The sequence below is a fragment of the Hyperolius riggenbachi genome, chromosome 8 (assembly GCF_040937935.1).
Source record: "Hyperolius riggenbachi isolate aHypRig1 chromosome 8, aHypRig1.pri, whole genome shotgun sequence".
Taxonomy (NCBI): domain Eukaryota; kingdom Metazoa; phylum Chordata; class Amphibia; order Anura; family Hyperoliidae; genus Hyperolius; species Hyperolius riggenbachi.
In genome coordinates, this window is record NC_090653.1 from 279419687 (window position 1) to 279434307 (window position 14621).

At 44.3% G+C, this 14621-nt stretch overlaps 1 protein-coding gene across 1 annotated transcript in view; it reads left to right on the plus strand.

Annotated features, from left to right (window-relative positions):
* Positions 1 to 8822, plus strand: part of LOC137527923 (ficolin-1-like) — a 46204-nt gene extending 37382 nt beyond the window's left edge. The window contains exon 7 of the mRNA XM_068248990.1: positions 7848 to 8822. Coding sequence (XP_068105091.1) covers positions 7848 to 8107 — 260 coding nt within the window. The 3' untranslated portion in view covers positions 8108 to 8822. The remainder of the gene's footprint in view (positions 1 to 7847) is intronic.
* Positions 8823 to 14621: the final 5799 nt, after the last annotated feature.

A 14621-nucleotide genomic window follows, 5' to 3' on the forward strand; every position in this document is an offset into this window, starting at 1 on the left:
GTTTATCTGTTTGTTTGTTCTGTTGCTATTGTCCTGTCCCAACGGTAGTCGACAGGAAATGGTTCTGATCTCTGTTCTTGGAGTATAGCTGGTGCAGCGGTTGCTACCAGCTATCTCTTCTGATCTGTCTCTTTGGATCACGCTAGCCACTTTTAGCTAGCGCTGTGGATCCTTCTGTTCTGTCTCCTGGGATCGCGCTAGCCACTTTTCGCTAGCGCTGTGGATCCTTCTGTTCTGTCTCCTTGGATCGCACTAGCCACTTTTCGCTAGCGCTGTGGATCCTTCTGTTCTGTCTTCTGGGATCGCGCTAGCCACTTTCCGCTAGTGCTGTGGATCCTTCTGTTCTGCTACTCTGTACCTGGATCGCGCTAGCCACTTTCGCTAGTGCTGTGGATCCTATCTCTCGCTTGTCCCTGTTTTCGCGTGTCTGTCTTGTCTGCTACGCTTGCTGGAGGCTCGGTGAGGTAACCGTTAAGCAAGCGCTCGCGTCCTCTGTTTCATGTTTGTCTGTTAATGGTTAGTTAGGCGTGCTTGTCTCTATTGTGCTTATCACGTGGAGACCGCGCATAACTGCGTGCACTGTTGCGAATGAGTGCGGTGTTCGCAGTTAGCTAGCGTTTGTTATTTTCCGTATCTCCTCATTGTATTATTTGCTGTGCCTTTGCTAACCTCGTATTCTGTCCTGATCTGCCTTGTGTCACGTCTGGCGATCGCACCTCTCGCGATCGCGTTTCTGTTTCGTATCTGCTGTTGTGTGTGCACTGTCGCGGGGTGGCAACTAGGTTGGCGCACACACATACAACCTGTCCCTTTGCTCGTTCTCATTCCCAATCCCCTCTCTTGCGATTGCGTTCTGCACTTCGTACAATTCCTGTCTGGCATTTGTGGAGGTACAGAGGATTGGTTCCTCTGCACTCCCCAGCGCCATCTGCCGACAGGAATTTTCCCTCTACGGGTGCGTAGCACCTTTTGCTGGGTGCCTGCAAATATACGCTTGTGGAGGATTTCCACCGTGTCAGCGCACGCGTTGTGCGCTGATCACGGAGAAAGTTCCGCAATCGTTACTGAGCCCCTGGGAGCCCTCTGCTTGGCGCAATGATGTCAGGGACGTCATCTCCTATCTCAATAGTCGGATTTCTGTGGATGTCCGCGGATATCTGCGGATATCTGCATTGCCAGCCAACTATCCGCAGATAGCTATCCGGATTTCCACATAAATCCGGTATCTGAATCCGAATTAATTGGGAAGTGGGGGGGGGGGGGGGGATCACATTGTCCAGGGCAGGATCAGAAGGGTTAGATGGATTGGTGATGGCGGGGTTGGCTCATTTTGCCTTAGTTTTGGTGTCTGCAAGTAGTTTAATAGGGTATTTCCTTGCTTCAAATTTCTGGGTAAGTGTTTGGCGGCTTGTGAGTACTATTCTTTGGTGTCTTTGCAAATTCTAAAAATCCTGCGGTATTGATTGTAAGGAATATTATTTGTTCAGGGGCGGTGATGGAAACTGTGAAAGTGGATATCATTATTAGCATCTACAAGTGTTGCTCGGATACAATCCGTGATCACTTCACAGCCATGATTCACAAGCATTTTTTTCCCTATACAACATTGTGATCCGAATCTGTAATTGGGAATCGATCACGGCAGTCAATCACTGAATTCAGCTGTTATTCCATGTATTCGGCCCGTGATCATGGGATAAATATCCATGATTATCACCTGAAAACCAGAGAAAATCAATTTTAAAGTTTCAAAGGAAAATAGTACATATTTAAATGCGGTAATAGCTGTGAATGACAGTTAATTTATTTACTGCAATTACATGTATATTTTTTTTTCCTTTGTAACTTCCTTTGAAACTTTAGAATTGATTTTCTCAAAAACTAAAAAGTATTTTTGAAAAAATGTTTTCCTCTTGTTCCCACTATTCTTCTTAACATATCTGGCAAATTTGGTGTTTCTAGCAAGTAAGGGAGCTTTGCTATTAACCGCTAAAGGTTTTGGCAGTTTTTAATCACAAATATTTTTTTCATTTGAAACTTTAAAATGTATTTTTTCAAAAACTATTAGGTCTTTTTGAAAAAAAAAAATGTTGTAGCCACTGATCACCTTTATCCGTGCAATTTTGGTGATTGTAGCACGTATGGGCGCTTTGCTATTAACTGTAACCACTTAAGTCCACAGGGTTGAGATTTTTTTGCATCTGAGTAACTTTCACCTCCCATTCATTTGCCAATAACTTTATCAATACTCATCACAATGAATTGGTCTACATCTTGTTTTTTCAGCCACCAATTAGGCTTTCTGTGGGTGATACATTTTGCTGAGAATTAATTTATTCTAAATCCATTTTAACAGGAATATTAAGAAAGAAATGGAAAAAATCATTATTTCTCAGCTTTTGGCCATTCTAGTTTGAAATTAATACATGCTACCATAATTAAAACCCATGTACTTTATTTACCCATTTCTCCTGCGTATTACACCATTTAAATTATGTCCCTATCACAATGTATGGCGTCGATATTTAATTTGGAAATAAAGGTGCATTTTTTCAATTTGCGTCCATCACTATTTAAAAGCCCATAATTTATTAAATCATATTGATATACTCCTTTGGCATGAATATTTAAAAAGTTCAGACCCTTAGGTAACAATTTATGTCTTTTTTTTATTATTGTAATTCTTTATTTTATTTTTTATTAAAACTTTTATGTGGGTATTTTTTTATGTCGGATGTAAACAGGGGATTTTTTTATATATATATATATATTTTTTTTATTCAGTTTCATAGCATATCACAGAATAAGAAAACATTTTGATGAAAAGACAACTGTTTGACATAAAAATGAAAAGAATGTTGACATTGAGATGATTGCAATACAAATAATTCCATATTGATACAGCTTATAGATATACTTTTTGCTATGAAGCTTAATTTAGCACTATAAACTCTAATAACTACAACATCTGATATGTGGTGTCTAGATATTGTGACACATGTAAGCATAGCTGCGTAGCCGTCATGATATATGGAGACATTCACATTTTGTCATTTACCCACTTGTATCTTCCTGAAATCATATGACGCTTATTCAATTAAGTAACGGGTTAGTGGGGAGGATAGGGGTGGAATACCAGGGCTACTAGTTTAACATAACAATTAACTTGCTCACTATAGCATAAGAAGAGAAATGATAACATGGGTTGAGACCTCGTCTGTTAGCACCTATTATATTGAGGCTGTAGTGTTGCCTTGGATAAATAATATTGATAGATATTGATAAGTATTGGTCCCGATCTGGGTGTTGTGTAATGGTGTAAACGGGATTTTAAATGTTTAAACATGTATTTATTAAATACAAAGTGGTTTTTGGTGTAGTCTGCTATTTGGCCACAAGATGGCCACAGTCAAAAAGTCCTGGGAGCGATCGATCTCGCTCCCAGGAAGAAGAAAGAAGACCAGGAACTTTCTTAACTCAGAAAAGCCCCAGCGTCTGAAGAGACGCTGTCGGCTTTTCTCCGGGGGGGGGTACAATCAATGAAAGGGATCTATAATCCCTTATATTGATCTCTGGGATAGGGCCCGGCAGCGGGAGCCTGCACGGTGGGGCCTGCGGGAGCGCGCGCAACCCGCGAGAGTGCGCGTAGCCTAACTGGACGAGAATTTTCGTCCAGTTAGGCTTAAGTGGTTAAAGTCAAATCCATGATCACGGATTCTACATTTAATCAAAGCTAAAATCCGAGTCTAATCCAGAGCTATGATTCAAATCTGGACCATGATCGCAGCATATCCGGATTTCAATTCTACTATGGCCGGATTTACTCGAATTTGTGATTGTGGGTATCCAAGCATCACTAGCATCTACAGGTTTGAAATGTGTTTTTGTTTTTATAAGTATATTCTCAATGTATAGGTTCAAGTCAAGAAACAATATGTGAGCAGGGTCAGATTGATAGGTAAACTTCAGGTTGACTGGATTGCAATTAAGGTAATCGATGAATAGAGGAATGCCACTTGGATCATCTTTCCAGATGATTATTAGATCGTCAATATATTGTTTATAGAACCTGCTGTGTGGGACAAATGGATAATTATTCTGTATTTTGAGGCCCATGGCTAAATTTGCATAAGAGGGCGCAAAAGAGCTGCCCACTGCGGTCCCATTAGTTTGCTGGTATGTGCTGTCTACAAAGGTTATAGTGTAGGATAAATTCGGTGCATTTTGTGAGAAATTCTTGTTGGGTAGAGCGCATGAGATGGTCAGTGGAGAGAAAATGTTGAATGGCTTAAAGTCCGAAGGCATGTGGAATATTGGTATATATGGATGTTACATTGCAGGGGAGCCACAGAAAGTCTGTGTGCCAGTCAAGGGGGCTAGGAGTTGTATGAGATGTTGTGAGTCTTTGAGATAGGATGAGAGATTGGACATGTTTTGACGGTGTTGGTTAACAAACCGAGAGAGGTTGCTGGTGATAGATTCTATACCAGATATAATTGGTCTCACTGGAGGCTTTTGGAGGTTCTTATGGATTTTTTGTAGATAGTAGAAGAAGGGGATTTTTGGGTGATGGTTAATAAGGAAGTTTCATTCTTTTTTGGTAATTATGTTATTGTGGAAGGCATCATTAATAAGATTTTTAAGTCGTGTATTATGTTCGGTGGTGGGATCTGATGGAATCATAGTGTAGTAGTTGGGCTCATCCAAAAGACGGACTGATTCTTCTAGGTAGTCTGTTTTGTTTAGAATTACAATGCCTCCCCCTTTATATGCTTGTTTTATTACTAGGTCTCTATTATTCTTTACAGTATTGAGAGCTGTTCTTCCTTGAAAATATTGTAATGAAAAAAGTGCTTTATTTTTACAATAATTAATTATAAATGATTTAGTCAGTGTTTGCCCACTGTAAAATCTTTCCTCTCCCTGATTTACATTCTGACATTCATCACATGGAGACATCTTTACTGCTGGCGGGTGATGTCAGTGGGAAGAGATGATGAATTTTTGGCAGTTGGAAACAGCTGTTATTTCCCACAATGCAACAAGGCTCCTACAGTGTGATGTCAGTACCCTGGCCCTGGCATCACACTGTGGGAGGGGTTTCACCACAATATCAGCCATGAAGACACCCCTTACATAGTTACATAGTTATTTTGGTTGAAAAAAGACATACGTCCATCGAGTTCAACCAGTATAAAGTACAACACCAGCCTGCTCCCTCACATATCCCTGTTGATCCAGAGGAAGGCGAAAAAAAACCCCACAAGGCATGGTCCACTTAGCCCCAAAAGGGAAAAATTCCTTCCTGACTCCAGATGGCAATCAGATAAAATCCCTGGATCAACATCATTAGGCAAAACTTAGTAATTGTAGCCATGGATGTCTTTCAACGCAAGGAAAGCATCTAAGCCCCCTTTAAATGCAGGTATAGAGTTGGCCATAACGACTTCCTGTGGCAATGCATTCCACATCTTAATCACTCTTACTGTAAAGAACCCTTTCCTAAATAAATGGCTAAAACGTTTTTCCTCCATGCGCAGATCATGACCCCTGATGATCTATTTGAGAAAAGGTGAAGATATCTCATGGGAAAGGAGGTATCAGTTACTGATTGGGATGAAGTTCAATCTTTTGTTACAGTTCCTCTTTAAAGGGGCACTATTGTTAAATAATTGCTACAATTGCACATATTTTATATTAAATGATATTATAAGCAATGTTTAAGACATATATTGTGGCCGAATAAAAGTCTATTTCAATATTACCCTTAATCAGTGATGGAGTTGCGTCGGTAGAGGAAACTAGATGCCAGATCAGAACATTCCATTGTGCAGTAGGAGGCAGTATATCAGCTGTTTGAGCTGCTGTTGCAGTCCCCCCTTTGCTGTTTTTAGAGAGGATTCCTCCAACTCCTAACGGCTCACTCGAGCAGTTTCACTACTCATCTATGCCTCAGTACATCTCAGGACATTGACGTATGGCTCTGATAAAAAAATGCTGCCCGCTGAGGCCCCCCTTCACAAAAGCTGGCACAAAAAAAACTGTGCGTCTCCGTTTGAAAAGAATGTAAAGAATGCAGGACACGGCTACATCGCTTGTGCCTGCTAAGGCCCGGTTCACATTAGCGTTCCAGGTCCGGCTTCCCCGGACCCGGAATGCTCCATACACAGCGGATGGTGAATGGATACATTGTTAATCAATGTATCCATTCACACTCGTGCGACCGTCCGGATCCGGATCCGATCCGGGAACGCAGCTCCGGGATGATCCGGCTTTTTTCCAACATGCTCTATTTTTGCCGGCCGTCCCCGTGCGGCTGCGGACCCGGGCGGGATCCTGACCCGAACATACGGCCATGCTGTGCAATGAGAAACGGATGTTTCTCATCACACTGGCAATAGGACCGGATGCTTCCAGCACCGGTCCTATGCCACTTGGGGGGCCCGGACTACACGCCGGTATCCCCCATGCTTGCGGTGCCTTTCTGGCACTGCAATGTATCTAGTTCCGGCTACTTTATTGTAGCCGGAACTGATACATTCCGGATCCGCAACTGGTGGCAACTTGTGGCCACCGCAGAGACACGTGCGGTCTCTTTGCGGCCCCCGGACCCCCGGACACTTGCGGACTCGAACCGCAAAATTGAACGGGGCCTAAAACTAGCCGCCGGAATCCTGTGCATAAGCAGAGAGCTGGTCTCCACAGCAACAGACAACAATAGGTGTCCGTTCCAGTGCCAGCTTTTGTTAAGGGAGGCCTCAGTGAGCACGTGGAGGAGCCTATGATATGTTGGTCCATAGGAACCGGCAGGGAGCAGAGCAGAATCATCCACCAGGCAACCTAGGCAGATGCTTGGGGCGTAATGGGTGTCAAGAGCCCCGCCGGCCACCTTCTCTGACCTCTCTACAGTACTTCAGCTTACCAAAAGGACCACACGGGGGCCCCAAATATACTGCCTTGCCTAGGACCCCTGTTACATCTTAATCCATCTCTGGCAGAGAGTAGGCAACTCTTAGGCCCTTGAGCAGTTCATACATACATTTTCATACATAACGAGCTGTGGGTCGGCCATTAAGGACCAGGGGTGATTTGGCTGATCTGTGCAGCGTGGGCTCTACAGCCCACAGCACAGATCAGCAATGAGGCAGGGCGATCAGACTTCCCCCCTTTTTTCCCCACTAGGAAGATGTCCTGCTGGGGGGGTCTGATTGCCGCCGGCTCTGTTCGTTCGGCGGGGGGGGGGGGTTCCTCAAAGCAATTTTCCTCCTCCGTCCCCTTCCCTCCCTCCCCTTCCTCCTATGGGCAGCGCAGGACGGTGATCCGTCCTGCGCTGCCTAGGATAGATGCCGGTGAATCAGAATGCGGCGATCCCCGGCCAATCAGAGGCCGGGATCGCCGATCTGACTTACGGCGCTGCTGACGCAGCAGCGCCGTAAGTCAGATCGTATGATGTAAACAGTGGGGATTTCTTCCCCGCGTGTTTACATTACGTGTGCGAGCCGCGATTGGCAGCTCGCACACTGTTCACGGAGACACCCTCCGTGAACTAGCATGCAAAACCACTAACGACCCGCCGACGCCTATTGGAGTTAGGCGGTCGTTAAGTGGTTAATTAAAAGTTTATTCATGCCATGACTACAGGTAACATGTATGATAGGATGCTCCATTCCACCGATCACTGGGTGTCACATTACTAGGAAAAATCCGGCAATTCAACTTTCTGTAATAAGTGTTGAATCATTTTTTTGTTTTTTTAATGGTGGTGGAGGGTCTGGTTTCTTCTGTCCATCTGTCCTGGGTCATCAGGATCAGACCATGTAAATTAATTACGTTTTCTTCTGTTCCAGCCGATTCTCTGTCCTACCACAATGAGACGATGTTCACCACTCTGGACCAGGACAATGACCAATACTCTACTAATTGTGCCACGGCTTGCAAAGGAGCCTGGTGGTACAAAGACTGCCACTATTCAAACCTGAATGGTTTATACATGCCTGGCAAAGTGGATGCCAAAGGCATGAGTTGGTACAATTCCAGGAACAGCCACTATGCCTACAAACAGTCTGAGATGAAGATTAGACCCGTATTATGTGTAGCAAGTACTTAGTGGACACTGCACTAGATTATTACTATCAATCTATAGGCACCACTGCACAACTCACTGATAGCAGATTGGCCATATCCTCATATGCATTTAAAGAACGGTTTTTAGTTGTCTGAATATTGAATTGAAATATGTGGTCACATGATCTATCCTCCCTGTTAATCAGCTAACATGTTACTCCCTCTGGGGGCGGGATCTCAGTTCCCTGTGACATCACATACACAGTTAAAACGTTTCCTCATGATGCACATTTGAGCCAGTACATCAGGTTAGACTTGTATGTGGCTTTTCCTTAGACTTTATGTAGCAGAATCTCACTGTGAGGTTATGCTTTGTGCTGCATTTTGTAACAGTGAGGGGTGAGGAGGCCATTTTGGTTTCTGTTTTTACTTTTGCCAGTAACAATACCTAACAGTGACATGATGATAAACCCTAGCTGTTAGCAGAGATCTGTCTCCTCGTACATCTGCTTGCTAGATCTGACTCCGCCTTTGTCTCTAGGCTGTGCCTAAAGATGATTCATTTTAGTAATTAGAGCTGCTTCTCGGACCAGGAAAACCCCGCTCACATGAGGGTAGAAAACTGTGATGCCAATTTTCATATATTTGTTTATATAATCATCTTGTGGAGTAACACTCTAAACCTGTATTGTATCCTCTCTGATGATCTCTGTGTGTGTGTCCTGTAACAACAATAAAGCAGTCCTTATCGATGATAATTGTGTTTATTTTTACTGCAGTCTGTTTGTATCTGTTCTTCCATGTTAACCCTCTCCTGACTGCCTAACGCCGATCGGCAGAGGGAGGATGGCATCCCCAGGACTGCCTAACACCGATCGGCGTCAAGTTCTGGGGGCGGAGATTAGCAGGGATCGCGCACATGCGCAATCGCTCCCTGCCTAGTCACAGAGTGGAGCCTGCTAGCTAAGGTCGTGGCTAGCAGGCTGTTAGTAAAAGAAAGGGGAGAAAAAAAAAACTTTCGCGGATCGCTGTCTTAGTCAATTCAGGACGGGGAAGGGGGAGGGACGGGGAGGGAGAAAAAATGTTTTGTTTTTTCTTAATAATAAAAAAAAAAAACATTGCAGCAGTGATCAGAGACCTCCAAAAGAATGTCCTGTTAAGGATAAGAAAAGGAGATAAGACTCATTTGTGTGCGGTAACGATTGGTGTCAGCAAGAACAGATTTTCTAATTATTGGTGATCTGCAGAATCACCAATAATGTGAGTATAGCGAGACACAGGACAACCAGATGTAAAGATAGGTGTTTGGTGCAACAGTATATATAGAGAGATACTCACTACCCCAGATGAGCTGGTAGAAGGAGATATCTCTATTGAACACAGGAATACAAACTCCAGCAAGCTGGAGATGCAGACAAGGTAGTGATCAGTTCACCCGAGGAGCGGGTGGTATACAGTAAGGCAATGGTACTGATCACCCGAGGAGTGGGTGATTCAGACTGCACTGCAGCAGGAGATCACCTGAGGAGCAGGTGATTAAGGATGTACTGCAGCTACTGATTACCTGAGGAGCAGGTGATTCAGACTGTACTGCAGCTACTAATCACCTGAGGAGCAGGTGATTACTATACTGAGAATCCCTCACCAGTGACTCGGCTCACTGGTGAGGACAGGAGAGTCAGACAAGCAGATTCGGCAACGAACGGACAGATATGGTACGGAGACAGAAGGCTAATCAGAGTAGTGTTCAGGCAGAGTCGGCAACAGGATCAGATAGGCAGAAGCACAGAATCAGTAAGCAGAAGAGTAGTCAGAGCTAGCAGAAGGTCATAACAAATAATACAATTTAATTAGTACTTTAAACTATCAACAGAATCTGACTAAGTGTGGTTCCCCAGCTCCTGCTGGTTCTAGCACACTTTGGGATCTGACTAAGGTCTGAGTGCTAACACGTAGCATTCACAACAGCAGATGCGGAGCAACTGACAGGCCGGTCCTATATATACTGAAAGTGCTCCACAGCGCCGCCCCAGTCACTCAGCCAATCCGGAGCACTGCTGGAGTCAGCTGACCGGCCGATCAGCTGACTCCCCTTCTACTCGCATAAAGGTCCTGTTGCCTGGCTCGCGCGTGCGTAGCCCTCAGTCTATGTGCAACTGAAGGACCATTCAAAACTCCAACATGTAACTGCGCGGCGAAGGCCGCCGGCTGAGACGCAGGGATAGCCACCTTGCCACTTACCGCTGCGGCGGTATCTCCGCTATCTATTACATGTGCTAAGTTGTATGGCTGTGCAGCACACTGTCAAAGCGGCACAGCAATGATTTGTGAAAAATGGCCTGGTCACTTGTGTAAGACTATGGCCCTGAAGTGGTTAAGGGTTATTTCTGCCGAGCGCCGAAACTTGGCGCCCCATAGCAGTAATCTTATCCTGCATGGGGCGCGTAAGGGTCATTCCCCCACAGTTGCGATAACTAGGAGGGGGAATAGTATTTTACGCCACCAGGGATCTAAGCAGCAGCATGGTGAGCCGTCATTCAGCTCAGTCACCGGCAGCGAACATCTATGTACACCATTTCTGGCCATTTATGTGCCCCTAGGCAGGATCAACCACTGTCACCTCCTTCACCTCCCACCCAAGAGAAAAACTACAATTTTGAAAATGTTTAAAAGAAAAACACTACCATTTAACCACTTACCGACCACTCCATGCCAATTGGTGTGAACACGGCGGCAGCCCCAGGACCGCTCAACACCAATTGGTGTGAAGTCCTGGGGGCGGAGATTGCAGGGGATCTGGAGAGGCTGCACACACAGTTCCCATTCATTAATCTAAGTGGCCATTGATAAAATGAAGTAAAACGTACAGGGTCGTACAGGGCTACCGGGAGACTGGGGGATTTCCCAGGGGGCCTCTTTGAAGCCAGGCTCTTTTCTATGAACACAGGGGCTAGGGCAGGCGGGAGACAGAGCCAGTCCATCGTGTCTTCCTGCAGCTGAGAAGAGCGGGGTTCACTCCATAAGCTCCGCCCCTGGTGGCCGAAACTCCCCCTCCCCGCATAGGACTCTAGATGAAAGTGGTCTGAAACTCTGACATAACATAGTTACCTAGTTATGTAGTTATTCGGGTTGAAAAAAGACATACGTCCATCGAGTTCAACCAGTACAAAGTACAACTCCAGCCTGCTCCCTCACATATCCCTGTTGATCCAGAGGAAGGCGAAAAAACCCTTACAAGGCATGGTCCAATTAGCCCCTAAAGGGAAAAATTCCTTCCCGACTCCAGATGGCAATCAGATAAAATCCCTGGATCAACATCATTAGGCATTACCTAGTAATTGTAGCCATGGATGTCTTTCAATGCAAGGAAAGCATCTAAGCCCCCTTTAAATGCAGGTATAGAATTTGCCATAACTACTTCATGTGGCAATGCATTACACATCTTAATCACTCTTACTGTAAGGAACCCTTTCCTAAATAAATGTCTAAAACGTTTTTTCTCCATGCGCAGATCATGTCCTCTAGTCCTTTGAGAAGGCCTAGGGACAAAAAGCTCATCCGCCAAGCTTTTATATTGCCCTCTGATGTATTTAGACATGTTAATTAGATCCCCTCTGAGGCATCTTTTCTCTAGACTAAATAAACCCAGTTTATCTAACCTTTCTTGGTAAGCGAGACCTTCCATCCCACGTATCAATTTTGTTGCTCGTCTCTGCACCTGCTCTAAAACTGCAATATCTTTCCTGTAATGTGGTGCCCAGAACTGAATTCCATATTCCAGATGTGGCCTTACTAGAGAGTTAAACAGGGGCAATATTACGCCAGCATCTCGAGTTTTTATTTCCCTTTTAATGCATTTCAAAATTTTGTTAGCTTTAGCTGCAGCGGCTTGGCATTGAGTACGATTGTTTAACTTGTTGTCGATGAGTACTCCTAAGTCCCTCTCCAAGTTTGATGTCCCCAACTGTATCCCATTTATTTTGTATGGTGCTAGAACATTGGTACGACCAAAATGCATGACTTTACATTTTTCAACATTGAATTTCATCTGCCATTTATGTGCCCATATAGCCATCCTATCCAGATCATGTTGCAATATGTGCCTATCTTCCTGAGAGTTGATGATTCTGCACAACTTTGTATCATCTGCAAAAATAGCAACATTGCTTACTACTGCATCTACTAGGTCATTAATAAATAGATTGAAGAGCACTGGACCCAGTACAGACCCCTGGGGGACCCCACTGCTAACAGTCTCCCATTTTGAGTACGATCCATTGACCACAACTCTTTGTTTTCTGTCCATTAGCCAGTTCCTTATCCATGAACACAGACTCTTCCCCAGTCCTTGCATCCTCAACTTTTGCACCAGACTTTTGTGGGGAACAGTGTCGAAGGCCTTTGCAAAGTCCAAGTATATCACATCTACAGCATTCCCAATATCCACATTAGCGTTCACTACCTCATAAAAGCTAAGCATGTTAGCCAAACAGGACCTGTTTGACTATGTGTTTTTCTACTTTGTATTATTCATACAGTTATCATATTTGCTTTTGTGCACATGTAATAGTGTCTGTCTACAAATTACAAGTTACCAAAGTGTAGTCTTTTTTGCCCTGAAAACTGTCATTGCATTTTATTCCAACTGCTTTTTATTATATATTAAAATCTTCTAATGAGTTGTTCTGAGATCTGTGTGCGCCTGAAGCAGAGACAGCTTCTCAGAAAGTGTTTTTTACTTGTTACAGACAAATGTATCAACATTGAAATGTAAACAAAGATACTGTTATCTCCAGTTTGGATGCAGATTTGAAGCTGAATAGCAGAACAAGGTGCTTTTTTTTAACTATTTCAGTGATGTTCTGCTAAAAAAAAAATGTCTGGGATAGTAGCTTTAAGGCTGAGATGAATCTTTTAGAGCAAAGTAGAAATGCTGACTTTCAGACCACTTTAAGCCACCAGCCTCCCACACATAGGAAGGGTTTCTTCAGCCCTGGGGAAGCTCATCAAGGAGCATGTGTGTAGCAGGTTAACCACTTGACACCTGAGGCATTTTTCCTCTTGTGGACCAGAGCAATTTTCACCTGTCAGCGCTCCTCCCTTTCTTTTTCCAATAACTTAATCACTACTAATAACAGCGTAATGATCTATATCTTGTTTTTCTTGCCACCAATTAGGCTTTCTTTGGGAGTTACAGTATGCCAAGAATAATTTTATCCTAAATGCATTTTAACATGAATAATAATAAAAAAAAATTATAAAATGCATTATTTTTCAGTTTTTGACCATTATAGTGTTAAAATAAAACATTCTACTGTGGATAAAAGCCACACATTTTATGTGCCCTTTTGTCCCGGTTATTGCAACGTTCAAAAAATTTCCCTAGTACAATGTATGGCGCCAATATTTCCTTTGGAAATAAAGGTGCATTTTTTCAGTTTTGCGTCCATCACTAATTACAAGCCCATAAATTAAAAATTAATAGTAATATACTGCCTTGACATAAATTTTTAAAAAGTTCAGTCCCTAAGGTAACTACTTATATATATTTTTTTAATGTAATTCCCCCCCCCCCCTTATATAAATAAATAAAAAGTTTGGGTATTATGGGAGGGTGTGGAGGGAAATAGTTAATTATATCAGTCAGTGTGGGGATTTTTATTAAATAAAAAGCAATTTTGGTGCAATATACTTTTTGGCCACAAGATGTCCTCAGTCGTCATTTCCGATTCACGTACGTAAGCACGTGAATCGGAAGTAATCCGTGGCTGTGTAACACAGGAAGATACAATGAATGCCGGCGTCTCGTAGACGCTGGTATTCATTGAATCGGGGACTTCGATTTATGAATGGGACCTGCGGTCCCATTCATTAACTTCCCCTCTATGCGGCGGTAACGGCGGTGCGCGTGCACGCGCGAACGGGAGCGAGCGGCGGCTGCATGCCGCTACAGACTTGTTTTCACGGCCCTGGTGCGTCCTGTCTTTTTTCCAGGGCCGTGAATATACTGCACGGCATGCAGCAAGTAGTTAAAGCCCTGCTTGGAGGAAGTCTGTCTCCTGTCCAGAGGAAGCCCCACCCCAGTGGAATAGAAGAATAGGCAGCTGCAGCCAAATGCAGTAAGTATGCATCTGCCTGTCTCCAACTAGTTCCAGTGACTTCCTTCCTCCCCCTACTAGCCCCAGTGACCTTCCACCTAACCCCACTGGCCCCAGTGACCTTCCACCTAACCCCCACTAACCCCAGTGACCTTCTCCCTCCCCCCACTATCCCCTGAGACCTTCTGCCTTCCCCCACTTGCCCCAGTGACCTTTTCCATCCCCCTACTAGCTCCGGTGACCTCCTCCCCCACTAGCTCCAGTGACCTCCTCCCTCCAATAACCCCACTGACCTTCTGCCTGCCCCCCGTTAGCTCCAGTGACCTTCTCCCTCCCCCCACTAGTCCCAGTGACCTTTTCCCTCCCCTCACTAGCCCCAGTGACCTTCTACCTTCCTCTACTAGCCCCAGTGACATTTTCCCTCCACTAGCCCCAGTGACCTCCTCCTCCCACTAGCTC